Source organism: Tasmannia lanceolata, unplaced genomic scaffold (assembly GCF_043159265.1).
Source record: "Tasmannia lanceolata isolate RefF3 unplaced genomic scaffold, GAP_Taslan_0.1 ptg000006l, whole genome shotgun sequence".
Classification (NCBI taxonomy): Eukaryota; Viridiplantae; Streptophyta; class Magnoliopsida; order Canellales; family Winteraceae; genus Tasmannia; species Tasmannia lanceolata.
Genome location: NW_027518683.1, coordinates 658,583 through 686,540, shown reverse-complemented (window position 1 = coordinate 686,540; position 27,958 = coordinate 658,583). Strand labels below are relative to the sequence as shown.

The 27,958-nt window shown below is 39.7% G+C and overlaps 1 protein-coding gene across 5 annotated transcripts; it reads right to left on the bottom strand.

Annotated features, from left to right (window-relative positions):
• Window positions 1-257: 257 nt before the first annotated feature.
• On the bottom strand, window positions 258-27,769 carry SRD2 (snRNA activating complex family protein). 5 transcript variants are annotated; one of them, XM_077381373.1, is made up of 12 exons: window positions 27,546-27,769; window positions 12,164-12,331; window positions 11,930-11,975; window positions 11,631-11,692; window positions 11,495-11,550; window positions 7,595-7,811; window positions 5,118-5,206; window positions 4,938-5,028; window positions 2,422-2,517; window positions 1,988-2,113; window positions 1,634-1,894; window positions 258-1,018 (listed from the first exon to the last, which is right to left on the bottom strand). In XM_077381373.1, exons 2-12 carry the CDS (start codon window positions 12,302-12,304, stop codon window positions 734-736), a joined length of 1,470 nt encoding a protein of 489 aa, XP_077237488.1. In that variant the 5' UTR covers window positions 12,305-12,331; window positions 27,546-27,769; the 3' UTR covers window positions 258-733. The 5 variants fall into 5 exon arrangements, with proteins under 5 accessions (XP_077237488.1, XP_077237487.1, XP_077237485.1 ...); XM_077381372.1 differs by having other exon boundaries at window positions 11,631-11,697; window positions 11,920-11,975; window positions 27,541-27,764; XM_077381370.1 differs by having other exon boundaries at window positions 11,631-11,697; window positions 11,920-11,975; window positions 27,546-27,762.
• Between the last annotated feature and the right edge of the window lie 189 nt (window positions 27,770-27,958).

Genomic DNA, 27,958 nt, shown 5'->3' with positions numbered 1-27,958 from the left:
GGATCTCCCAGAGTTTTCATCCTTCCTCATTGGAGGCAAAAAATGAGAAAGCCCTGGGGAGAATGATTGCCCTTAATATGTTACAATCTTTCGTAGGATTATTTGTTAGGCATTTTTTTCGCCGCCCATAAATAGGCCTGTCAACAGACCTAGAATGCCCGACAAAATCCTTTCAACCCGAATATAAATGGATGAAATATAGAGTGATGATGTGAAGATGGTGCAAGTTCATTGTAGTGTCTCATTTGAGAGCTTGCTTGCTTGAACTGAGTGGGGCAGACAGCCATTAATTAATTGAATGGAATCCAATATCTGTCAAAATAGTTCAATACTTGAGTATATTTTACCATAGCATGAAAATACCCTTCATCGGTATTTTGATATGAAACATCTAACAAAAAAAAAATCAAATAAATGAATCAAATCAACAAAGACTAAATCCATCCGTCTCTCGTCACCATTCACCAGTTGCAAGTCATCGGTGGACATGCTTCATCTCCATGACAGAAATTCTTCTCAAAGGAAAAGTAAACACAGCTACACCTGAGATATATCCCTCGGTCTCCCTTCTGTGTATGTTTATTCTCTACTGTCTCACTGCCTTGAAACAGTGTAAACCACTCTTTACTGAAGGAAAATAATAGTGTGTTCTCCCTATGAAATGGTGGTCGGAATACCATTTCTCATCTTCATTCTCTCTTATACCATGTAATGGAAGGGGTAACGCCGGATATTAGTCAAGATGATAATCATACACCGTGAATTCATTATAAAGCAGGGAGCCGTCTTCTGCATAGTGAAGAAGGAAGTAGCAATTATCACAGAAATATGAAGGATTCTCCTGTGCCCACTTATCATTGACCGTCACCTTGGTTGCTCTATAGATCTTGCAGATTGAACATTTCCAACAATGAGGTCGACGCTGAAACGTGCGGATAGGGTAGGCCGCCCCGTTCTGTACATCGTCAGGGTGAATCAACCTCATGTCCCGTATCACGATAATATGCTTGCAGTCTCCCTGCACCACAGTCAACCCATGATAGGTAAGAACAATACAAAAATTCAGGAGAAACTAAGAAATATGGGTCCATTGCCTGGTCAAGGAAACTGAGAAATTTACTAGTATATAATATTCAACAATGGGCTATGAATCTTTGTTGCTGTGTACTGACAAGCAGGATGTGATCAAGATGAAAGGAATTACAGGGTGTGAACCAGTGATACATTACTAGCACTAGAATCTTTGTTACTGTCTGGCAGTACGATTTGATAAAGATTGATGGAGTTACCATCAGAATAATTTCGGGGTGGAGGCAAAAACAAGCTCCACTGACCGACCGATCAAGATAATTTTGGCATCTCAGGTGAGTGCAGGTTGGGACACCACCTTATCATGGTCATCATAATTCAGAATAATATGGGCAAGCATGATAACAGAGGGGAAAAAGTGATAACCCGGGAGAGAAATTCATGCTCTGGAGTTCACAGCAAGAGAGCTGAGTGATACTGAATTTAAGAAGTGAAGTTTGCACCAACCATGCCGGCACCGACACAAGTGAACATGTAGCATACTAAATGAAAAGTATGAGATGACCCGGAACATTAAAATTGGTCCTTGCAAGAAACCATGTACCTGGTGACAGTAGAGGTACCCAGAACCCAGTCGAAACCGCAAGTCGCAGAAGCGAGTTTTATGCATGTCAATGGCTTTGAAGTCAGGCAGGTGGGAGATTGATTCGCCCCCTAATAAGGATTTTCGCATCTTTTGTAATTCGCCAGATATAACACACTCCCATCTGTCAAGCGCCTCGTCCTTGTGATTTCTAAGCCAGTCGAATATAGGTTCACTATAATCTATAGCAGAGGGATCCCTCAAATCATTGTAGAACACATCCTGCCGAAAAGTATACATGCATTTTATTAGCTCTGTGAATAGATGTCAAAACAATATAAAAATAAAGAATAAGTAGATAAGTAATGGCTTTACTTCAATGAGGAAATATCCAGAAGGATCATGCTGCTCTGCTTTTTGCATCAGATGATCGGTCAAGCAATAAATATTATCCCTCAAATCAGTGAGGAGCTGCCTTCCTAAGACTAGGAATTCTTGGGTCTACAAGCAATCGCATAAACCATCAGTGGGAACAAAAAAAGATAAACAGAGCTAAGATAGGGGACTGCTAATAATCTGATGAATAGATAAATCAAACCAAACATTCATAACAAAAATAGTTAACTTAAAGGGCCTATTTAGGCTACCTAAAAAAATAGTAGCACGCCTAAATCATTAACTACCACTTTAGAATTTATCTTTATTTGTAACATGGATAAGCAACAACCAGAACGAATTGATTGTGTTACTTAGAATATGTAAATCTTTATTGACTAAAAAAAATGTAATTCCAGGAAATATATCCATACCTTTTTATGGACTTTTATGTTATGGTAAATCTCAATGGTGAGAACAACTTCAGGATAACTAACTGGCACATATTCACTTGTACTTGATGACTTCACCTGTGCAAGGCATAAAAGTAGACCATAAAAACATCAGCAGGTAGGAATTTCAACCTTTAAAACAGCTGCATCTATTATTGCATTCAAAAATAAATTGCACTTTTTTTTTTTTTTTTACATCTTTTTTATAACATATTTAGTTCAAAATTTTAAATTGCACTTAGTCTAGATGGAAACTAAAAGTAAATGCGCAGCACAGAGCATCTTAATTTTCATGATTTCCCATAATCTGATGTCCTGAATCAATACATGTCTTACTGACTTAGCTACAGAGACCAGCGACTACTTCATCTATGTAATCACTCCGATGATATTTAATAAGTTATATCTTATCAGTTATATATATATGGAGGAAATGGTTTGTGAGCAGCTGCTCAGATAAGCTTATCTGAGCAGAGCTCACAAACAGAGGGGGGGCCACATTGTTTGGATGATCCACAGCATTCATTTGGTAGGCCCTCATATAGATAGGTGTGCCCAAAAAATCAGCTCCATAGGTGCTAGATCGATTTCACATCAAGCAGTCAGGAGCGGATAAAAGGGTTTGGATCTGGGATTCTACAGGGGTCTTCACTGTCAAATCCTTTTACAATCAACTTGTGCCTTGTCATGTGCTCTCCAAAGCAGCTAGAGTTTGGACGGTCCAGGCGCCACCCAGAGTTTGTACCTTTGATATGGCCGTGATGCTCAGACGGATTCAAACGATTGGCTTCCTGCAAAAGCAGGAGATCTTGATAGTAGATCATTCTGCTCTATGTATCACGGCGGGGAATCGGTCGACAATATCTTTTTACATTGCAGATATGCCGAGGAGGTATGGAGTAGCATGCTATGCAGATTTGAAATGTGTTGGGTGTTCCCCTCTATGATTCCTAGTCTTTTAGAAGGTTGCTCGTTAGGTCCTTGGAAGAAAAAAGGCAAGATTCTATGAAATGTTTGTCTCTTAGCCACTTTGTGGATGCTTTGGAAAGAACGTAATGACAGAATCTTTGAAGGTGTTGCAAAATCATCTTCCTTCTTATTTGTGAAAGTTATTGCCCTCACAGTTGCTTGGGTGAAAACTCTCCACTCTTTCAAGTTTTTTTTCGGCCTTAGACCTATGGAATGGAGGGAGGGAGATCTGCTTCAGTTTGGCGCAGCGACATGTGATAGTGCAAAATTGGGAAACCCACCTCCCAAGGCTTATTAAAGCTCAACGCTGATGGGTCTAGCATGGGAAACCCGGGTCATGCGGGTATCGATGGAGTTCTTAGAGATGATGGGGAAGTAGTCTTATGGGCTTTTGTAGGGCCTATTGGAGTTTGCAGATGCAAGCGAGGCGGAGGTTTGCTTGGACAAGGAGAGCACGGACAGGGTGGTAGTGGAGGGAGACTCCATCAATGTCATCCGATGGCTTAGAGGTTCATGTGTACCTCCTTAGAGATTCGCGCAGTTTTTCGATGAAAACCAAGATCGTGTGGTCGGGTCTTCGATTGTTTTCAATCATGTTAGAAGATCAGCCAATAGCGCGGCGGATAGCCTAGCTAGAGCGGGGATTGATAAGGGCTTGAGATGTTTGACTTCCTCCCTCCTTGATCTCTATCTTTTTTATTGTTTCTGCTGTCATTTGCTTTATTTGTACTTACAATGCTATTGTATTTTCTTGGGGTTGACCATCTCGGTCCTCCCTTTCTCTTGAATGAAAGTTTGCTACCATTCAAAAAAAATTCTTTAAAGATGTGAAGAACTTCAAATATATGAGTTCGCAAACGTGATGCTGTTTCCGAGACCATTCCAGGAAATGCAGAATCTGTGGAAGTGATTTTGTATGTTCACAATCAGGAACCCCATACAAAATTGTTCTTCGAACTTTAGAGAACATAATAAAGTTATCTCCTATCTATGAAAGCCAATCAATATGAACAACAGATGGCAAAAGTAGGGTCTCACAATCATATGAGGCAATCTATCATCAGCATACAATTGAATTAGCTTCATGAATTCTAACAGTGAGGATGGTGTCAAAATCAAAACACATTGACTAGAAATAAAAAGCTAAAACACAGAATGAATACGTAACATCAAACTAAGATTATCATAGGCCCATTGAATATAGGAATCATACCTATCAAAAAATAAAAGATATAGGAATCACCATAAGCTGAAATAAAAAACGAACTGACCATTGCTAACAGAAATTAGCCAAATCAGGGACAACATGCACCAGAATTACATGATATATTTTGAGAAAATGATAGTATAAACAATATTTTGAAACAGCAACTTGCCATAGAGACCTTCATTGCAGAAGTTATGAACCTTAGGGATTTCAACCTTTCAATTTTATCAGAGGCTGAAATTGGGTGCTCAATGATCAAGTTGCCATATTTTGAAAATAATAGTATAAACAATATTTTGAAACTGCAAGTTGCCATACAGACCTTCATTGCAGAAGTTATGAACCTTAGGGATTTCAACCTTTCAATTTTATCAGAGGCTGAAATTGGGTGCTCAATGATCATGGCACTACCACTGCATCAAAATGAGACACATCAATGTACAAAAGAACAACAACAGGAATATGGCATGCCTGATTTGCATAAAGATGTCAAACTACGTACTTGAATGAATGTAATCTGGCAGCTGCTTTGTCTTCGTCTTGTTTTTTCTTGACTTCTGCAAGCTCTTTCACTTTTGTAATATAACTACTCTGACCATGGGTACACGGCACAAATATTAAAACACAGAAACAAAAATAAAAAATCCTACTACTTCAAATCCTACTACTTCAAGCACAAGGCCTAGTAAACCAAGAATTATGATTCTGAATACAATGATATCACATTCATATATGCACTTACACTTGAGCAGATATGGCAGGAAAATCTCAAAGACTCTGAATAAATGAACAATCCACAATATATCCACTTGTGCATATATAGCAGGAAAAAGTAGAGATTCTGAAGAAACGAACAATACACAAATTACCAATAGACACACACACACACACACACACACACACACACACACACACACACACACGAATAAAAGTAAGTTTCTACATCATGGTAATGGTAAATTGTACAATAGGAGAAATAGCAAAGAAACAAAAAACATAAGTACAAGAGGAGAATAGGGAATGCATTTGTCAGCAACTCTTAATGCCCCATCCTTAGTGGTGCAAACCCGGGAGGACGCCGACAAGGCTACGAGGCAAAGGTAGGGAGGAAAAAAGGTACAGAGGAAGACAGGAAAGGGAAAAGAAAGGATAGACCCATTGAGCGATATGCTAAACGTTGCCACCAACTCTGAAGTAAGCCATGATTCTCAAATGATGGATATCAACAAGGTTTTGATCTGGAGAAACCGAGGGACAAGGGCAAGTGAAAAGACATGAGAGAGTAAGAGACCCATCAAGCAGTGTGTCACGGGCCAAATGTTTGAGCAGCGGAATAACCCGTGCGGCGCCCCAACATGCACAAATGCTAGGGCAAGCCTTCAATCGTGCAAGGCTTTAAAGGCCATACACGCCAACACCCCTTGATGCTTCGAATGTGCACACAAACTCTAAGTTGTTCAACAGGCTACTTGGCTCAGATCTTGACATGCGCTTCTAGATATCCACACTCATGATCAGCCTGCATCACGAGCACATCGAACATAAGGCCTTGGGGCCCGGTCCATCGAGTACAAGGCATGACGATGCCACGCACCAATCTGCCAAGCGCTGGGGCTTGGTCATCTAAGGAGCAAGATGCCCCGTGGACTAATCCGCAAAGTGTACACCTCGTGAGGGCCACCAAAGTCGCCCCGGCACGAACTCATGGAAGGCCCAGAGATTGGCCTGCCCACAAGACGTACTGCGGTGCAGGAGGCAAACAGTATAGCTAGTCCCTTGCACCGGTCCGTGCGCGCAATGCATGTGGGAACCCAACCCAACATGCACTGTCTTTGGCCTCCATCCTCGACCAAAGAAACTGGAGCATCCCTGTGGATAGCTCGCAGTCCGCACCCAAAGCTCCCTTAGGGCACGCCTACGAGTTGAAGTATGATTTCCTGCTGTGTGCGTCAGATGCACAAGCAAGTCCTCTTACAACCCATGAGCAAACCGCCAAGGCTCCTGCCCACACCTGCTGGGCCTATCGGGGGAGGAGTCAACAGGTCACAGGGCCAACTCTCCCTATAGAGTTTGGCCAACCAACCCCCTCAACCACCAGTGGCAACCAAAGGTGCTGTAAATGACGACTTCTAAAGACGCAACGAGACGAGGTAAGTTTGGATTTTAATACCGGTTGTGTCCTGAACTGTTTTCCCGTGACAAGTGGCTTGTCATCTTCTACAATGGCTTGGCCACGATGGCAAGTAGTGATGACCGCTAGTAAGGCTCGGGGTAGAGGGGGAACTAGAGCGACTAAAGAGGGGAAGTGAAATGGAAATTTTAGAGAGCATGAACAGGTTATAGGGGGTCTTTGTGTTTAGATTTTTCTTAAATGGCCTTTTAATGAATAAATGAAGTAAGCGTGTTCTATTCAAAAAATGTTTGTAATTTAAGAATGATGAGGAAAAAATCCACATTTTTTTCACATCTAAATTTGTTTTAACAATGATGTTCGTTACAATTCCCAAAGATCCTCAACTTCAATAAAGCGTAGAGTACCACTATCCATAAAAAAGGTGAGCAGACAATTTCTACATTAAAATTAGAATAACTAATATCAACATAAAGATTCTACAACAATAGAATGAGCTCATAGTAAAGTAGAAATTGCCTGTGAATTAAATGTTGTAATAGCCTTTAACTTATTAAAAAGAGATTTGCTAGTGTCCATCGCAGAAGGCATTTCGAGGATGGGCCTTTGCATGTGAGAGCAGCCACATCATGCATAAACACAAATTCTGTTGAAAAGTGAGCCTTTGTGGCTGCTTCCACATGCAACAACCCATCCGCAAAATGCCTTCTGCAATGGACGCTAGCAAATCCCTATTAAAAAAAAGTGAGATCAACAACAACTAATGAACCTATTACTCTTTTGATATGAATTTTCAGCATTGGTAAAAAGGGAATGGGACAAATAAAAAAAACAACAAAAACGCATACTTCAAGTTCTGTGGCACGAATATCTCTGTCAAAGACTCTCCCCCTTTTCTTTCCCGTTTTTGAACCACGCTTACCCATTTTCCTCGAACAGTCTTCATTACACGCTTCAACAACAGAGGGGCTTGAGGATTCACATGACTCAAAAGTGCTGGTTTCTTTTCCTGAACTTTCGAAACAAGCAATCTCATTGTTTGAGATTCTACGAATATCCGTCCTCCTGCAAAGAAATCATGACACAAATCCAATACAATAAGTTAATTTCAGGCCAAGTTGCTCATGAAATATTAGTGGTACTTAGAGTCAAATGAATATTAGGATATAATCACTAGATACGTGTATGAAAAATTCTTCTATGAAAATATTAAGTCTAAGATAGTATAATCAGCTTGAATAAAAAAAGGGGCGGCCCAGTGCACGAGGCTCCTGCCATTGCGGGGTCTAGGGAGGGCTAGATGTACACAGCCTTACCCCTGCTTTGTAGAGAGGATGTTTCCGTTACTCGAACCCATGACAACCAACAATGAAGCAACCTTACCATTGCGCCAAGGCTCGCCCTCTTATAATCAGCTTGAATATGAACCCAAAATGTTTTATAAAAAACATAATAATGAAACATAAAAAATATAAGTGAAAAGGTCGTTAACATGGAGAAATAAGGCAAAAAAACCTTTAAATATTGATAAAACGTAATAACGGCAACTAGCATATGCATTTAATGTAGTGGAAGATCAAACCTAAGAAAAAATTGGCATGATATAACCTTAATTTGTAAAATAATTTCTAGTGTAGGACAGATCTATAGAAGGGTTTGGATATGTACCTCTGATATGAAGCCGTTGTAGAACAACCAATTGATAAGGATTTCTTGAGGGTTTAAAGCTAATTGTAGGCAATAATAGGCCAACATGCAATCACGAGGTTTGCACCAAATTGGTATCAGAGCTAGGTTGCATCAAAACTTCAGTATGAGATGCCAATTAGGGAGCAGAGGAAAACCCTAAGTCTGAACAAAATCTGTCTGTTAGATCAACAACTAGGATTTCTTGAATGGGATTGGTCGCAATATAATTGCACACGAGAATAAAAGCCGTAGGAACTAAAACTAAGAAGCAGAAACAATGATCAAAGTGCAGGGAAAGCGAAGGATGAGGAAGAAAGATTGAACAATTAACAAGAATCGAATATGTTAGGGCATCACACTACTAACTCGCCAAAGGCATCGCAAATAAGGCTACCAATAGCGTCACACCAAAGGGGATCACAGCATCACACTAAGACCAATAGACATCAGATACATGACTACAAATAGCAAGCAAGAGTCTTTTTTTCCATTTCAACATACCATCCAAATAAGGCCATAGGCCTATAAATATATAGAATTCCATAAACATTGAGGCTACTCACCTTCTGTGGGATTTTTCCTATTAATTAGGGATACAATCTTATCCCAACGACTAGGTGTTGTCTAGTGCTTTTGGGAGTTTATTTAGACTATCAAAAAATAAAAACTAGCCTAACTCTCGACACTTGGAAAAGGAATACTAGATTGAGGACTTCGTAATTATTAAAATAAAATCTTCCTATGACAAGGAAGGTTAAGAATTTCCAACTAAGAGTGAAACTCCTCCAAAACTTGCGACTTTGGGATGTGATCCCGTCCAGTCATCATCTTAGCCTTTTTTTAATAGTATGTCAGCCTATGACCCACCTAACCCCTTTTTCCATGGCCCACTTATCCTTTTAAACTCATCTTTTACATAATTTTAGACCTTTTAATGCCTTTTCTTTTAACCTGTTGGTCAAATATAGGGTCCCACCACTTAAATAACTCAATCCCTCCATATAAATACCCTAAACACCCACCTAAAAAGGGCTAACTTCAGAAAACGTAAAGAAATTCCATCTCATTTCTTCCGTCCTTTCTTTTCTCTCCCTCTCTCCAATTGATCTTCCCTTAGGTCGACTTCTCCCCCCTTCTCTTCTCTCCCTTTCACCTCCCTCCTCTATTACTCCTCACCCTTTTCTCCCTTCTTACATCCTACATTCATTTTTCTCCCCATTCCACTTCACCCTTCCCGATTGAGTTTATAAACCATGCCAATTTTCCTCATTTTCTTTATCACCATTGATCCCCTTTCCCCCTTATCTTGATCTAGATCTTTCTTGGAGATATCCTTTCTTTTCTTGATCTTTATTGAATTTTATTTTTCTTAATCATAATCTTCCTTTCTCCACCTGATCTTGATCTTTCTTGATATAACTCAATGCATTCATAAAAATACCCTGAACAGCCACCTAAAAGTTGGCTAACTTTGGAAAACAAAAAGAAACTACATCTCATCTCTTCCCTACTTTCTCTTCTCTGCTCCCTCCCTCCCTCTCCAATCAACCTTTCCTTAGGTTGACTTCTTATCCCTTCTCTTCTCTCCCTTTCACCTCCCCTCTATTACAACTTCTCCCCATTTTCCTCCCTTACATCATTCATTCTTCTCCCCTTTCCACTTCACCATTCCCAGTTGGGTTTATAAATCATGCCTCTTATCTACCTTTTCTTTCCCTCCTTTGATCTTCTTTCACTTTTTTCTTGATCATGATCTTTCTTAGATCTTAATATCCTTTTCTTTTCTTGATCTTATCTTTTCTTTATCTTGATCATTTATTCATTCATCTCTCATTTTCTTGGCTGAGATCAACCCTTCTTTCCCTCACTCTAGCTTTCTCTCTTTTATCTCTCTGCCGTTACTTGTAGCGCACGATCAAGGCACTAAGCCTGCCAGGTTAGTCCCCAAATGTGGATCTCATTTCCTTTACTTTCAGGTGTCTACCATATATTCTCTACCCCTTGAACCTTTCTCATTCTACCTTATATTCTCTTACCCCCGGACCCTATTAGTTTCCTAACATAGATGGATCTCTTCTATGTCATGTCTCTGGTGTTTTGAGGTATTGGATGCTCGAGAAGTACCTCAGAAGCCAAGATAGAGGTCAAGAAACACGTAGGTAGCTCGTGGTTCAAAGAAATATGATCTAAAAAGGAGCTAATTTTCAGTAATGAACATCAATTTGTAAAACTAGGAATTCCAACCAGTTCACAACAAAAGCTTGGAAGTCAAATCTGAAAATTACCGTTAATAATACTTGACTTGAAACAAGACTCTCTGACTTACTGCAATCAAAACTGAATTTCCAGGAATAAACATCAGAAACAAGATTTAACAAGTAGTTTTTAAAATGGATTAGGACTGTCGCTATGTCATAATTCTGTTCCAAATTGGCTCAGAACTGATCGAACTTTTCAGCTGTCTGTTTGAGCTATGTACTAACGAAAGTCACTGGTCTCTATTCAATCCAGATCAATAAAGTTAGTTTCAAAACCTATTCGAGCTAGAACAAATCTAACTGCAATTCTCGGTTACAGGTCAGTTTAGAACTAAACTGACTGCAACTGACAGTCATTGCAGATCATATTCTGAACTGAATATTAGTTAAACAGAGAGGTGATGACTGTGAGTAGTTCTCCCGATTAGATAGCCCATATGGAGTTTTACCCCTAACCAGTCTTTAAAAATTATTAAATACAGAAATTTTCATTTAATAGAGTGGAATAAGTAGCCAATTTGGATCAGGAACGGCTAGTAACGAGTAATGTATCTACATATATGAGGGTCAATAGCTATCTGGTTGTGTGTACACCGGTTCCTTTTGTTTTTTTAACTTCTATGTGACGATCGGACTGAAAAGAAACGGAATAGAATATTGTGACAAACCTGTAATGGAACTTAAGATTTCCTCAATAAATAAACACAAGATAAATTTACGACATAAACGAACATCAGACAGAGAATACAATAATTATACATGGTAAAAATAATAATAATGACATCTTCACAATTTACCCACATTTCGTTACAGTGATGTTCTGAAAGCTGTGATGAACTTTCCATGGGCACGGCATCCTGCAGTCAGTCATGAAAGATGCTCAGAAACAAAATATAGCTCTAGTCGATCTTCGTATAGCAAGTGTAAATAATGATACCTCAAATGCTTCTTTAAGAGCTTTGTCTACCAGTTCCTCTTCGGTAAAAACTTTAAGCTCGTCTACCCTATGAACAAGTCAAAATTCAGTTGCAAACATACACAAGCAGATTCCAAACAAAGAATGTAAAGACCACCATAAATTTATTCACCCCCACAGTAATTATGAGAAAAAATAAAAAAGTAAAGTTAATTCAAACATTATCAAGCGATGATTAAAGATCAAAATATCAAAACAAAACACACAAAACAAGACGAAGATAACAAATTAGTGGAAATAAATAACTTACAAAATATCACCTTCGAATGCTATCGTTGAGTTGACACACAATTCTGCTTCCAAACTCTGAGTCAAAACAAGGGGAAAAATAAAAGAAAAGAGTAAAACCATAAGCATATCATCGAATTAGATGTTCCAAAGCATAATAAGGTAAAACTAGAAATCTGTAATGTTCGTTGAATAGAAGGAATGATCATTGCGATTAAGGACAAAAGAAATGAAAAGAGGGCAAAATGAATTTAAGAGAAAAACACCTGCAGTTCCTTGACTACAGAGGGCCGAAATTCGCGAATGCTGGTGAGTAAACCGACCAGATCGGGATCGTAAATGGGTCCACCTCTAGGGCAGGAGACATGGAGGTCTGATTCTTGGGAGATGTATTGGGTGATCTCCATTTCTACTCGAAATCCCCTTCTCTTTTCCTTAAAAAAAATCTCAGAGATATCATTACATGGATACAGAAGGGAGAAATTGAAACAACTGTATACAGGAAATAAATAGGCGGCAGAAATTGAAACAACTGTATACAGGAAATTCTTTCTTAAACAAGGCTTTCTTAAACGAGGCAGAACCGCAACAGACAAAAAATAAATAAATAAATAAATAAACAAGGCAAAATTGTCACAACCCTCTTTGTAACAAGCTGGAGTTCTATGGTTGTTGTTGTTGTATTTTTCTCCGTAACAAGCTGGAGTTCTATAGTATATACACTCCAGCTTGAGGGGAGTGTTGAGGAGTGTTGTAGGGTAGTTTGGTCATTACCTGTATGTGTGGGGTATTATGGTCTTTGTATCATGTTGCCCTAGTTGGGCCTACATATACATCATATTACATGGGAGCTCTCTAGTGGAGACTCTCCATCCTCTCCATTCCTCTTCTTCTTCCTCTATTATCCTAATCTCCATATCTAACAAATACGTCGGGTTCGGGTTGAGCCCGACCCAAGTTGCACCCCTACATACCCGAGGTCGTGGAGGAATGATCTGATGATATGAGGGGCAGGGCTAGATTACGACTAGATACAATCTGATGATAGAAAGACTTGACGCTAAAGACCCATGAGGACTCCAGCTCATTATGATTCCTTTTATGCAAAAATATCCCTTTGGTTTTTTATACCTTACATTATTTCCATGACGAATCCTTTGTGTACCTTGATGTTCCTAACCGTCCACTCATTTTTGATTGATTCCCGGTATGGTAATGCATACAATAACAATTGTAGAAACTCCATACAGTTGATCTTTTGCACCTGCTTCCTTGAATATCATTCAAAAAAGTTTTGGATTGCCTGGTATTCCACCAATGAGTAACCCAAGGTTCCCGACTTTTATTAAATGAGAGAGAGATCCACCAGGGCAAAAAGACTATAGATGCAAGATATGGGAGGGGAGTCAATGCTTTTTTCCTTTTTGGCACTTTTTTTTTGAATCTGTACCGGCACCCTATCCAACTCTCTATCAAAGAAATTCCTTCTAAAACAAAGATTTGATAGATTGGATTGTTGGCGAGCACCACCTTAATAAGAGTGATTCTTCCTCCCACCACCTTAATAAGAGTGATTCTTCCTCCCAGAGAAACCAAATTTCTCTTCCAAGTGTCCAATCTCTTCTCCACCCTCTCTACCATACGATTCCACTCTCTTTTACGGCCTTCCCACGACCAGTGGCAAAACCAGATATGAGGTTGGTAACTTGTCCACGCTACATCCCAAAATCCCTGCCAACCCTTCAAACTCTTCATTAGGGGTATTAATACCCAGGATTCTTAAAGGCAATCCTTAATACCCAAGATTCTAATACCCAGGGTATTAGATCTTTGACCTTTAGTTAAAGGCAATCCTCGTAGCAACGGAGGATTGCCTTTAGCTCTAACACATTTTCTATCTTGGGTACGCTAAATACCAACGTATCATCGACAAACTACATACGGGAAAACTCCAACCTTAGATTTCCAATACTAAAACCTTCATTTAGCCCGCCAACGATCTTCCTTTGCCAATCATTTTACTCATCGTCCCCACCACAATCACAAATAAGAATGGTGAGAGGTCTCCCTCCCTAGAGCCTCTAGAAGATTTGAAGAATCCTTTTGGAGAGACGTTCACCAGGTATGAGAACCAAGCTGAGGATACACATCTTTGAATCCCTCCACGCCAATCATATACGCTTTCCATATCTAACTTGCAAACTTTAAATAATAATCAACTACCTCGGTGGCTATCAAGACACGGACAAGGATTTGTCTCTCCCCAATAAAAGTGGACTGGTTGCTTGAGAGAATCATAAGAACCCCCTTCAAACGTTCTGCCAAGACCTTGGTAACTCTACTATGCGCTCCTTTCACGTTTGGAATCAAAACTATGAAGGTTGCCTCAGTTCCCTAATCAAGTTCCATTCCTGCATAGGAAATTGCACCATTCCTGCACAGAACTCTTTGAAGAAGTTGTAGACATCCTCTTTAACGTAGCCCCAACAACTTTGCAAAACTGTTAGACATAAACCATCCGACCCTAGAGCTCAATCTCTACCCAATGCAAAGAGCCCCTACATTACCTCTTCTTCCTCGAATGTTTTTTTTCCAAGGATATACTCTCCCTTTCCTCCAACAAATTAAACAACACGCCATCCAGTTTGGGATGCATCACCCTTTCAGAAGAATATAGGTCCTTATGGAATGACGCAATCTCTTCTTTATCCTCTGATAGAGCGCCGTTGACCTATAGAACACTTATGTGATTCCCACGCCTTCTCGCACTAGCTATCCCATGCAAGTTCGCCTCTAGACCATCGCTTCTTGTAATGCCAATCGCTTTTGCTTCTCCTCTAGGGACCCTATTTCTTCTACCTCCTCCAAGTTGGCTAGGCCATCCTAGTCTGCCCGAAGATTTCCTTGATTCTATCAAGCAAACATCCCTTTCTTTTGAACACCCCCCCCCCCCCCCCCCCACACCCACGCCCCCTCTTTCTATGCTTTTCTTGATTACACTCCTTCAGCGTTTTCTTGACGAATCAGAGTTTATGCCTACTCACCACATCTGTTGGACCCGAGTATGAATATTCGTTCCATCATCCACCTAGCCTCTCCTCCATCTTGGGTTCCTCCAACCATGCCAATTTGAACCAGAATGGGATATGACCCCATGACTCAAGTCTGGGATCAAGTAGAATCAGACAGTGATCAGACACCGAGTGGGGCAAAGCTGATTGATGAAAATTGGGGAGGAGATCCAGCCACCGATGACAGGAATCAATTAATCCTACTACAGCTAGAGTTCCATGCAAGACCCACTCATAAAGGAAGCTAAATGAGCTCATTGCTACTAATGAAATTGGAGAAGGCCCGCATATACCAAGAAATTCCACTGCAACCCTCTTTCCTCGACCAATCTAATCTCATTCAAGTCCCCTCCAATGCACTACGGGTTAGACCACTTCCTTCTAACTTCGACTGACTCATTCCCATAGAAACCTACGATCCGCGCTCAGAAATTGCACATATACACCTATGAAAGTCCAAAGAGAATGATCAGGTACCTTCTTGACTATAACGGACAATGTGAACCTCCCGCTAAAATTTTCTATCATCTCAAAGGCCGTCGAATCCCAAGTGACAAGAACACCTCCAGACACTCCTATTGCATCAATAGTTAGAAACTCCCAACTCGAATCCCTCCCCCCCCCACCACACACACACCACAACACCCATACCCACCCACACCCTTTTATCATTGCCCTCCATCTTCATTTCCTGAATACATAGGACATCCGGTTTATGTTTTAACATGAGCTGCTTTACTTGTGCCTTTTTCTCAAGAAATCCCAACCCTCTTACATTCCAAGATAGAATCTTCATCTGATTATTCATAGGTGACTACCCCCTCACGGGCCGAGGTTCTTCCTACCCCGCCCTTGCCTCTTGATTTATTGGTCGATGTCCTTTCATAGTTTACTGACGACTGAAATCGCACCATCTCCCTTGTCATTCTCTTTGAGGCCTCCAATCTCTACCCATCTGTGTATTTATCAAGAAAACTTGTGAAAACATATTTATCAAGTGTTCAACATAATTTTCGAGTTCAATGTCAAAATATCACATCTAATACGGCTAAATATAGGAAACTAAAATTGGGTACATGAGGTATGTGCATGTTTTGTGATTACCGGGTCTCACTAAGGACATATGCATGGTAATCAAAGCATGTACATACGAAACAAAGAAGCAAGTAATCAAAGCAGCCCATTGTTGATGAAACAAAGAGAAATTTCAGCAACCAAGCAGAAATTCAGCTCCACGCACACAGAAAAAAAAACCGAAATTTAGCAAGCATTATGCTAGTATTCGACCATAAATCCATTCCCAATGAAACAAGCAGAGATTTCAACAAACAAGCAGAACTCACCAAACACATGAAAAAGGAGCAGAAATTCAACAAACAAAGAAAATAAAAGCAAAAATTTAGCAAACATTGTGATAGCCCAATAAGTAGGAATATTTTAATATCCGACGATTTCCAAACCCAAGCAAACTTAATATAATGGTTGGTATAGGAATAAAAAATGGCTCAAAAACATCTTGCATGATCTGAACACTAAAAAACAGCACACACATGCAAGGTTATATCTCCCATTAATGCTAATTTTCCGATCAAGTACAGGAGCTCGAGATTCTGCTCACAAATACTCACTGATTTTCCATAGAAGCAAGGTCCTATCCTGCATTTTATTTATTTAAGATAATTAAACATGTCTGATCATATATAACCTAAAGTAAAAAGCATTTGATCCCCTTCCCTTTCTTTCCCATAAATATAACTTATATAAGCACCCATCTAGGGCTGCAAATGAGCCAAGCCGAGCCGAACATTGGTGTGTTTAGGCTCGGCTCGCTTAGTTTGAGCATCGGCTCGTGTTCGTGACGAGCTTTATACTACGGGCTCGTGTTCGGCTCGCCAAAATTCAATAAAGCTCGAGCTCGGCTCGTTTAGTAAACGAACAACCCAAGCCAAGCTATTAACGAGCCGAGCCGAGCCAGGCTAGAGCTTGGTTGGGTTCGGGTTCAACTCGTTTAGTAAACACATCAAATAAATACCATTAAGTAATATATATATATATATATATATATATATATATATGTGTGTGTGTGAGTAAACTGTTTGTGCGCTTAAGCGCATGAAAAATATGGTGCGCTGAAGGTTTGGTTTCAAGTGGGTCCCACTAGCTAACGCAAGAAGAAAAACCCAAATCGCAGACGCGCTCGTTTTGTAAAAAGCAAGAAGAAAAACCCAAATCGCAGACTCTCGTGTTCATGCGCTCGTTTTGTTAAGAAACCCAAATCGCAGACTCTCTCTCTCTCTCTCTCTCTCTCTCTCTCTCTCTCTCTCTCTCTCTCTCTCTCTCTCTCTCTATGTATCTCTTCTCTGCTTTGTAGGGTCGATGCCTCTCGTGCTCATGCGCTCGTTTTGTAAGAAACCCAAATCGCACAGAGAAACCCAAATCGCAGACTCTCTGTCTCTCTCTCTCTAAGTATCTCTTCTCTGCTTTCTAGGGTTTGAAAACCCAAATCAATTTTGATATCCGAAGTGCAAACACGATCAATTTTGCAAGAAGAAAAACCCAAATCGATGCCTCTCGTGTTCATGCGCTCGTTCTGTAAAAAACCCAAATCGCAGACTCTCTAAGTATCTCTCTCTCTCTCTCTAAGTAGCTCTTCTCTGCTTTCTAGGGTTTGAAAACCCAAATCAATTTGAGTTTTCCACAGAAATCTCCGACGCGGCTACGGACCATCTCCGATTTGTAATCTCCGGGTTTGAAATCTCCGATTTCTAAAAAACCCAAATCGCCTCTCTTCTCTTCTCTTCTCCCCCACGGCTACGGAGCATCGATCGAGGTGAGTTTTTTTTTTTTTTTTATTCTCTAGCAATCACAGCAAGAAGAAAAACCCAAGTTTCGTTTTGAAAAAACTAGGGGTTTGCTGATTTCTTTGTAGGGGAAAAAAATAGGGGTTTTGTGTGTTTGAAAAATAGGAGGTTTCTGTTTTGTGTGGGAAAATCAGAGGTTTACTGTTTTGGGGTTCGTTACCCACAGAAAACCCCTAGATAAGGGCTTCTAAATATAGTTTCTGGTTTATTATGTGGGCAGTTTAATTGTTTATGGTGTTTTCCTGTGTGAAAAAATTGGGCTTTTCTTTGTGAAAAAATTGGGGTTTTCTGATTTGTGAAAAAAATGGGATTTTCAATGTGTGAAAAAAATAGCTCAATCATGATTTGTGAAATGCCCACAATCTGTTTCATAAAATGCCTAGAAGAAGAGGGATAAAATCACGGTTTTCTGTCTTGTTTCATTTTCTTCCTTGACTGTGTTTTTTTGTGTTTTTTTCTTGTTTCAGGAAATTTATTTGTGGAATGCCCACAATCCGTTTGATGAAATGCCTAGAAGAAGAGGGAAAATATAGGGGTTTACTGATTTCTATGTAGGGAAAAGTATGGGTTTTGTGTGTAAAAAATAATATGAGGTTACTGTTTTTTTGTGGAAAAATCAGAGGTTTACTGATTCTGTGTATGAGAGAAAATAGTTTTACTTAGTTTTATGTTGTTTTATGTTGTTTGGAACTATGTTGTTCCTATACCAACCATTATATTAAGTTTGCTTGGGTTTGGAAATCGTCGGATATTAAAATATTCCTACTTATTGGGCTATCACAATGTTTGCTAAATTTTTGCTTTTATTTTCTTTGTTTGTTGAATTTCTGCTCCTTTTTCATGTGTTTGGTGAGTTCTGCTTGTTTGTTGAAATCTCTGCTTGTTTCATTGGGAATGGATTTATGGTCGAATACTAGCATAATGCTTGCTAAATTTCGGTTTTTTTTTCTGTGTGCGTGGAGCTGAATTTCTGCTTAGTTGCTGAAATTTCTGTTTGTTTCATCAACAATGGGTTGCTTTGATTACTTGCTTCTTTGTTTCGTATGTACATGCTTTGATTACCATGCATATGTCCTTAGTGAGACCCGGTAATCACAAAACATGCACATACCTCATGTACCCAATTTTAGTTTCCTATATTTAGCCGTATTAGATGTGATATTTTGACACTGAACTCGAAAATTATGTTGAACACTTGATAAATATGTTTTCACAAGTTTTCTTGATAAATACACAGATGGGTAGAGATTAGAGGCCTCAAAGAGAATGACAAGGGAGATGGTGCGATTTCAGTCGTCAGTAAACTATGAAAGGACATCGACCAATAAATCAAGAGGCAAGGGCGGGGTAGGAAGAACCTCGGCCCGTGAGGGGGTAGTCACCTATGAATAATCAGATGAAGATTCTATCTTGGAATGTAAGAGGGTTGGGATTTCTTAACAAAACGAGCGCATGAACACGAGAGTCTGCGATTTGGGTTTTTCTTCTTGCTTTTTACAAAACGAGCGCGTCTGCGATTTGGGTTTTTCTTCTTGCGTTAGCTAGTGGTACCCACTTTAAACCAAACCTTCAGCGCACCATATTTTTCATGCGCTTAAGCGCACAAACAGTTTACTTTATATATATATATATATATATATATATAGAGAGAGAGAGAGAGAGAGAGAGAGAGAGAGAACGGTTTCTACACACATGTGTAGATAAGTTATCTACACACTAGCTTAAAATACAGTGGAGGCCCACATTGTTTGGGTGATCCAAACCATTCATTTGATTGGCCCTCACATAGATAGGGTGTCCACAAAAAAATCAGCTCCATAGGATCATCCTAACCCTTCGAACCGTGGAGGCAAAAAATGGACAAATTTGTGAAGGTTTATACACGTCCATTTTACCTCCACAAATCGTAGGGTTGGGATGATCCTATGGAGCTGATTTTTTATGGACACCCTATCTATTTGAGGGCCAATCAAATGAATGGTTTGGATCACCCAAACAATATGCCCTCCACTGTATTTTAAGCTAGTGTGTAGATAACTTGTCTACACGTGTGTAGAAACCGTTTTCTCTTATATATATATATATATATATATATAGAGAGAGAGAGAGAGAGAGAGAGAGAAAGAGAGAAAAGTGTTTCTAGTCCGGCCGACTAGAGATCATTCTCTAGTCCGCCACCCAAAAACACATGGGTCCCACATATTTGGGTGATCTAAAGCATTCATTTGATAGGCCTCATCATAGATAGGATGTCCACAAAAATTCAGCTTCATAGGATCTTCTTAACCCTTCGATTTGTGGAGTTAAAAAATGGACAGATTTGTGGCGGTTTATAGCCGTCCATTTTAAGCTCCACAAATCATAGGGTTGGGATGATCCTATGAAGCTAATTTCTTGTGGACACCGTCTCTATGTCAGGGCCCATCAAATGAATGCTTTGCATCACCCAAATATGTGGGACCCATGTGTTTTTGGGTGGCGGACTAGAGAATGATCTCTAGTCGGCCGGACTAGAAACACTTTCCTCATATATATATATATATATACACACACACACACATATAGGGATTTGCTAAGCTCCATCGCGAAAGGCTTTTTGCGGCTGTCTGTTGCACGTCAGACCAGCCACCTCGTGAATGGAGACAAAAGTTGTTGTCTTCATTAACGAGGTGGCTGGTCTGATGTGTGACAGACCAGCCGCAAAAACCCTTTTGAATTGGACACTAACAATTCCCGTATATATATATATATATATATATATATATATATATATATATATATATATGGGAATTGTGATGATGTGGCGTCAATCAATTTGTTCGGTCCCCTTTTAGATCCTACTCTCGGTTTCTCTAGCATCACTCTATTAACAATTCTAGTAAACATTGTTTTTTAATTCATGGTAGACGTTTGGATACAAGGATTTTATAATCCAGGAATCGTAAAATCCTAGATTTTACAAGCTTAAACTTGGATTTTTACGAGCTAAAACCTGGACTGTACATTTCCAGGATTGTGAAATCCAGGTTTTAGCTTATAAAATCCAGGTCTTAGCTTGTAAATCCCAGGTTTTAGCTTGTAAAATTCATGAGCATCCCAAAATAAAGGGCATGTTTGGATCTAGTCATTTCGTTTTCTCAAAAAAAAACTTTCCCCGAAAAACTAGTTTTCTTTGGTTTGGTTAATCCCAAATAATGTGGATTCCTCTTTTCTGGAAATAAACTTTCTTCAAAAAACAAGGACTTTAAAAAACCAGGTAAGAGGTGTTATTTCTCTTTCCAAGGAAAGTAAAACAAACACGATTAGACCTGGCAAACGGGCGGGTTGGGTTGGGTTACCCGCGGGTCATGCGGCTGCGGGTCAAACGGGTTGGGTAAAAAATGACCCGCATCCCTACGGGTCAGCATTTAGGTGACCCGCACCCACTGCGTGTGGGTTGGGTCAACCTGCGAGTAACTCGCAATTTTTTGCCAATGAGTATTTTTTTTTGGGTGGTGATAAATTCACCCCCTTCTATGTTTGAATTCACCTCCTAATTTTTAAAATGGAGAGTACAACCCATACCATAGGATGATCCTCCAAACCGTCCATTTGATGGGCCACAACGTAAATAAAAGTTTCCATAATGTGAGTCCCGCTTTAGATCGGAGGTTAGAATCATCCTATGAAAATGATTTTTGGGGCACAACATATTTACATTGTGGCCCGTCAAATGGACGGTTTGGATTATCCTATGGTGTGGGCTGTATCATCCATTTTGAAAAATAGTGGGTGTATTCAATTTAATTCCACTATTCCAGCCACTCAAAAAATAATAATAACGAATTGTACCAGCGGGTACACCCAATACAACCCCTGTTTTGGCGGGTTGGGTGACCTGCGGGTCAATTTTGACAAGTTGCTCAAATGTCAACCCATATTTGCGGGTGGGTTGGGTCGACCTGTGAGCACGGGTCGATTTTGCCAGGTCTAGACACGATTTGCGTCATGTTATTTCGCTTCCAAGAGGGCCTTTGTTACGAACCCAAATCGGCTCGCAAAGGATTTGATCTTCTTGGACGGAAGATCAACCTCTTGATCCACATCGAGGGAAGGATCAATCCTCCTCTGTGCATGACACACCTTCTGAAACTATTTCCTTCATTTCTCTAAGGAGGCTACGTACAAGTTATTTAAAGAAAAAGCCCTAGTCTAAATAATCCTTATCTCTAAGACTCCTAACCAAACTAAACAACCATAAAGCAAATCTAAAAATAAGAAATATCTAAACTGATTTATTTCAGCCAAGTGGGGCCAGATAAGCACGTAACAACCTTTCTTAATCAAAACTTAGAAACCCTAGAAAACATCGGGAAACAAGTGTAGATCTCTATCTCTCCCTCTCTCTTCCATGGCGACTGTGTTCTTTTTCAACACCAGCACCGAGATTTCAGATAGTGATCTAGGTTTTAGGATTTGGGTTTCGTCTCTGATGGAGGTTTTGTGTTAGGGCATCGAAGAAGACTGATTGAATTTTAGGGTTTTGCTGTTGTATTTTGGGGGTTGAGAATAGATTGGTTTTAGAGATGCAGAGATTTCTGATCTAAAGAAGGAAGATGAGATGTTTTAGATCTAATATTTCCTAACAAGGCGTCTGAAGAAGTCTGGAACCGATTTGAGTGCACCAATTGCTGCAACTACACTAGAAAGAGAGCAGAAAAAAAGGTTTGGGTAGGGGTTCTTCATCTTATTCCTTATTTCTTCTTACGCTCACTACCGCACCCACTTTTTTTTTGTCTTTAAGTCAATGTCAATCTATATTGTTTTCATCTCCATGGAGCCCAACTCCATCTTCTTCAAGCAGCACATTGATTCCAGTTTGGTATTGTCCGAGCATGTTGGGTTGGACCGAACTGCCCTTCTTCAAGCTCAGCATCTACTATCTTGCTTTGTTTTAAAGAAACGAGATGGGTGTAGGGCTGCAAATGAACGGAGCCGGATCATTGGGTTCAGCTCATTTAAAGCTCGGCTCGGGCTCGTTTGTTTACTAAACGAGCTGAACCCGAGCCCAAAAATTAGGCTTGTCAAATAAACGAGCCGAACTCAAGCTTTGTATACTTCGGCTTGGACAAGCTCGTGAACTTTTTAGTCTCGGTTCATAAAGCCGAGCCGAGCTCGGATTATGTTCATAAAGCCGAGCCGAGCTTTAAAGCTATAACGAACATATTATAGCTTTAAAGCTCGGCTCGACTTTATTAACATAATCTGTGCTTTAAAGCTCGGCTCGGCTCGGCTTTATGAACCGAGACTAAAAAGTTCACGAGCTTGTCCAAGCCGAACTATACAAAGCTTGAGTTCAGCTCGTTTATTTGATGAGCCTAATTTTTGGGCTCGGGTTCGGCTCGTTTAGTAAACGAACGAGCCCGAGCCGAGCTTTAAATGAGCTGACCCCAATGATCCGGGTCAGTTCATTTGCAGCCCTACACCCATCCCGTTTCTTTAAAACAGAGCAAGATAGTAGATGCTGAGCTTGAAGAAGGGGCAGTTCGGTCCAACCCAACATGCTCGGACAGTACTAAACTGGAATCAATGTGCTGCTTGAAGAAGATGGAGTTGGGCTCCATGGACATGAAAACAATATAGATTGACATTGACTTGACGACAAAAAAAATATAGTGGGTGCGGTAGTGAAGCGTAAGAAGAAATAAGGAATAAGGAATAAGATGAAGAACCCCTACCAAAACCTTTTTTTCTGCTCTCTTTCTAGCGTAGTTGCAGCAGTTGGTGCACTCAAATCAGTTCCAGATTTCTTCAAATGCCTTGTTAGAAAATATTAGATCTAAAACGTCTCATCTTCCTTCTCTAGATCAAAAACCTCTGCATCTCTAAAACCAATCTATTCTCAACCCCCAAAATACAACAGCAAAACCCTAAAATTCAACCAGTCTTCTTCGATGCCCTAACACAAAACCCCCATCAGAGACGAAGCCCAAATCCTAAAACCCAGATCACTATCAGAAATCTCGGTGCTAGTGTTGAAAAAGAACACAGTCGCCATGGAAGAGAGAGGAAGAGAGAGAGAGAGAGAGATCTACACTTGTTTCCCGACGTTTTAAGTTTTGATTAAGAAAGGTTGTTATGTGCTTATCCGGCCCCACTTAGCTGAAATAAATCAGTTTAGAAATTTCTTATTTTTAGATTTGCTTTATGGTTGTTTAGTTTGGTTAGGTGTCTTAAAGATAAGGATTATTTAGATTATGGCTTTTTCTTTAAATAACTTGTAAGCAGCCTCCTTAGAGAAATGAAGGAAATAGTTTCAAAAGGTGTGTCATGTGCACAAAGGAGGATTGATCCTTCCCTAGAAGTGGATCAAGAGGTTGATCTTCCCTCCAAGAAGATCAAATCCTTTGCGAGCCGATTTAGGTTAGTAACAAAGGCCCTCTTGGAAGCGAAATAACGCCGACGCAAATAGTGTCTAGACCTGGCAAAATCGACCCGTGCCCGCAGGTCGACCCAACTCACCCGCAAATTACTGGTTGACATTTGAGTGACCTGTCAAAATTGAACCGCAGGTCACCCAACCAGCCAAAATAGGGTTGTATCGGGTGTACCCGCTGGTACAATTCGTTATTTCTTTCTTTCTTTCTTTTTTGAGTGGTTGGAATAGTGGAATTAAATTGAATACACCCACTATTTTTCAAAATGGACGATACAGCCCAAACCATAGGATAATCCAAACCGTCCATTTGATGGGCCACAATGTAAATAGGTTGTGCCCCAAAAAACATTTTCAGAGGATGATTCTAACCTCCGATCTAAAGCGGGACTCACATTGTGGAAACTTTTATTTACGTTGTGGCCCATCAAATGGACGGTTTGGAGGATCATCCTATGGTATGGGTTGTACTCTCCATTTTAAAAATTAGGAGGTGAATTCAAACATAGAAGGGGGTGAATTTATCACCACCCAAAAAAAAATACTCATTGGCAAAAAATTGCGAGTTACTCGCAGGTTGACCCAACCCACACGCAGTGGGTGCGGGTCACCTAAATGCTGACCCGTAGGGATGCGGGTCATTTTTTACCCAACCCGTTTGACCCGCAGCCGCATGACCCGCGGGTAACCCAACCCAACCCGCCCGTTTGCCAGGTCTAATCGTGTTTGCTTTACTTTCCTTGGAAAGAGAAATAACACCTCTTACCTTGTTTTTTTAAAATCCTTTGTTTTTGAAGAAAGTTTATTTCCAAAAAAGAGGAATCCACATTATTTCGGATTAACCAAACCAAAGAAAACTAGTTTCTCGGGGAAAGTTTTTTCTGAGAAAACGAAATGACTAGATCCAAACATGCCCTTTATTTTGGGATGCTTATGAATTTTACAAGCTAAAACCTGGGATTTACAAGCTAAGACCTGGATTTTATAAGCTAAAACCTGGATTTTACAATCCTGGAAATGTACAGTCCATGTTTTAGCTCGTAAAAATCCAAGTTTAAGCATAGATTTTACGATTCCTGGATTATAAAATCCTTGTATCCAAACGTCTACCATGAATGAAAAAACAATGTCTACTAGAATTGTTAATAGAGTAATGCTAGAGAAACCGAGAGTAGGATCTAAAAGGGGACCGACCAAATTGATTGACGCCACATCATCACAAGTGACGTGAGATTTAAATTAAGTTTAGGGAATCATAAAAAGTAAAATTTTATTTAAGAACATGGCATTTTCTCATGCAGGTCCCCTACCAGGTGGTACTCTCGATCTCCATATCATTTTTCTTGTTGATAAGCAACAATTAAAGTCCGTCTTGTTTTGGCAGGCACTTTCACATTCAACACCAAAGATAAAATGGAATAGCATGACTTCTGAATTACTAATTCCAAGCACAAGCTTTGAATAGAAGGTGGTTGAGCTCCATAAGATATTGCTAAGTCACAACTTTCATCAAACACTTAACAAGTAGAAGTGTTGGTGACTTTAGATAGCGATCAAGTATTCAATCTCAGTCAATTCCAAAGCCGTATGTAGCATACACAAACAAACTGAGAGCAACTACTTCCAATAATATAATAGTATTCAAACATAAGAATCCTTAGTTCTGATAATGAAATTAATTTATAAAAGCAGAATCACCAAAATTTATATGATATTTATAGAATTAATGTTTCTGAATGTCAAAGCATATTTATTCGTAAACAAGCAAGCAGCTCATAGCAAATACAGAGCAAGTTTTTTAAAGCGGATGTTAAATGTATATTGATTAAAAGCATTGAAAACAAAATTCAATTAATTTATATTTCAAGCATTGAAATCATGCCAAAAATCTAGGCATAAAATTGCTCCAAAAAACGATTAAAAAGCAAAGATTATCCATCAAAAATTTCATGCTTATAGCCTTATATGCCAATACAAAAAACAGGGTATTTGTAAATTCATGGTTTTGGTTATCTGTAGAGAGGAAGGGAGAGTGAGAGAGAGAGACCGAACACACAATAAAACAGAGAGAGAAAGAGGGAAACTAATCTGGGCAGATCGGTTCCTGCCCAAAAACACACACACACGGGGAGAGAGAGAGAGAGAGAGAGAGAGAGAGAGAGAGAGAGAGAGAGAGAGATAATGCATACCTTCAAATACCTTCAAACGGCAGCGGGGTCGCACTCCATACCTTCAAACCCTTTTTTTCACTTTTTCTCAGCAAAAGTTTCTCTCCCAATGGAAGGAGAAACCCAATTGAAGTTCAAACCCTACCCAAAGTTGAAACCCCGAAGCATTGGTTTGGGAAGAGGAAAAAGGGGTTTGATCAGGGGTTTGATCATGTGTGTTTGGAATTCAGTCTTTTATTCTTCTGGGTGAGTTGATTTGGGTGTGAATATTTCTTCTAATATTAATAAATTCTTTTGATTTTTAGGAGCAATTAGATTTGTTTCATTTGGGGTAAATCTTGCATAATATTGTTTCTACAAGATTTATTTGATTTTAGTTTTTACATCCATGAGAATTAGGGATTGTTCCTTGTGACAGAGATGATGGTGTTCAGTGTCCTTAACTTCCTATGCTCAACCAAACACTAGAATTGGAATTGAGATTCCCTTTGAAGGGGGAATTGGAATAGGATTGGAATGGGATGTCCATACCGATTCTTGATTCCGGCAATCCAAACGCACCCGGGTAACAATACGCACCCAATATTCCCTTATTCCCCACGGGAGTTAAATACTGATTCTGAATCCATTTTGCAAATGAATCCAAACGCCGGAATCACCTATATAGTAATCCGATACCAATTTCCAATTTCGGCGATCCAAATGAACCTTTAAGGAGAGAATTAGAGTGGGAATAGAATTTGATACCAATACCGATTCCTGCGGTCCAAATGCACCCATAAGAATAAAAACTGAACATGAAGAAGTAAAGCCAGAATTCCAATTTCTTTCTCAAATGGCAGAAAATTAACAAAAACTGAACATGAAGAACACAAATCTTAATTCCGTTTCACATTAAATCAAGAAAAAAAAGAAGAAGAGAATCATGAGAATAGAAATCAGAATTCACCTGATAGAAATAACTAGATCAAAGCCCTAGAAAATTTTAGGGTTTGGTCACAATCTAATCCATTGAGCAACAAAAGGCAAAATCAAAATTCAATTCAAGGGGAAGACAGATCAAAGCCCTAGAACTTCATCAATAAAAAAAATCAAAGGAAATCTATTAAAAAACGAAAAAAAAAAAACCTTACCTTCGTTCTTTGCCCTAGAACTCCATCAAGAGAGGGAAACGATCACAGAGATAGCTTCAAAGGGAGAGATAGAGAGAAATAATGGGGTTAGGGTTTGGTCTTTTGGAAAGAGCAAGAGTGGAGAGTGGAGAGTGGAGAGTCGCGAGTCGCGAGGAGAGAGAGAAGAGCCCGTAAAATATAACGCTATGTTTCGGCTGCAAAAATTACTCTCCTACTTTAATGAAATTTGGCGTAAAATTTTTCTACGTAGAAAGGAACAGAGCCTTGATTTGCAAAGGCCCTAAAATTTGTTTTACGCCCCCGTTTTACGTCGGAACGGAGAAAAATATTAATATTAGTTGTCTCTCTTAACCGGGATTTGCTAGGCAATTTGTAGGAAAGCCATTCTGGGGCGGATTTTTGCACGGGAGAAC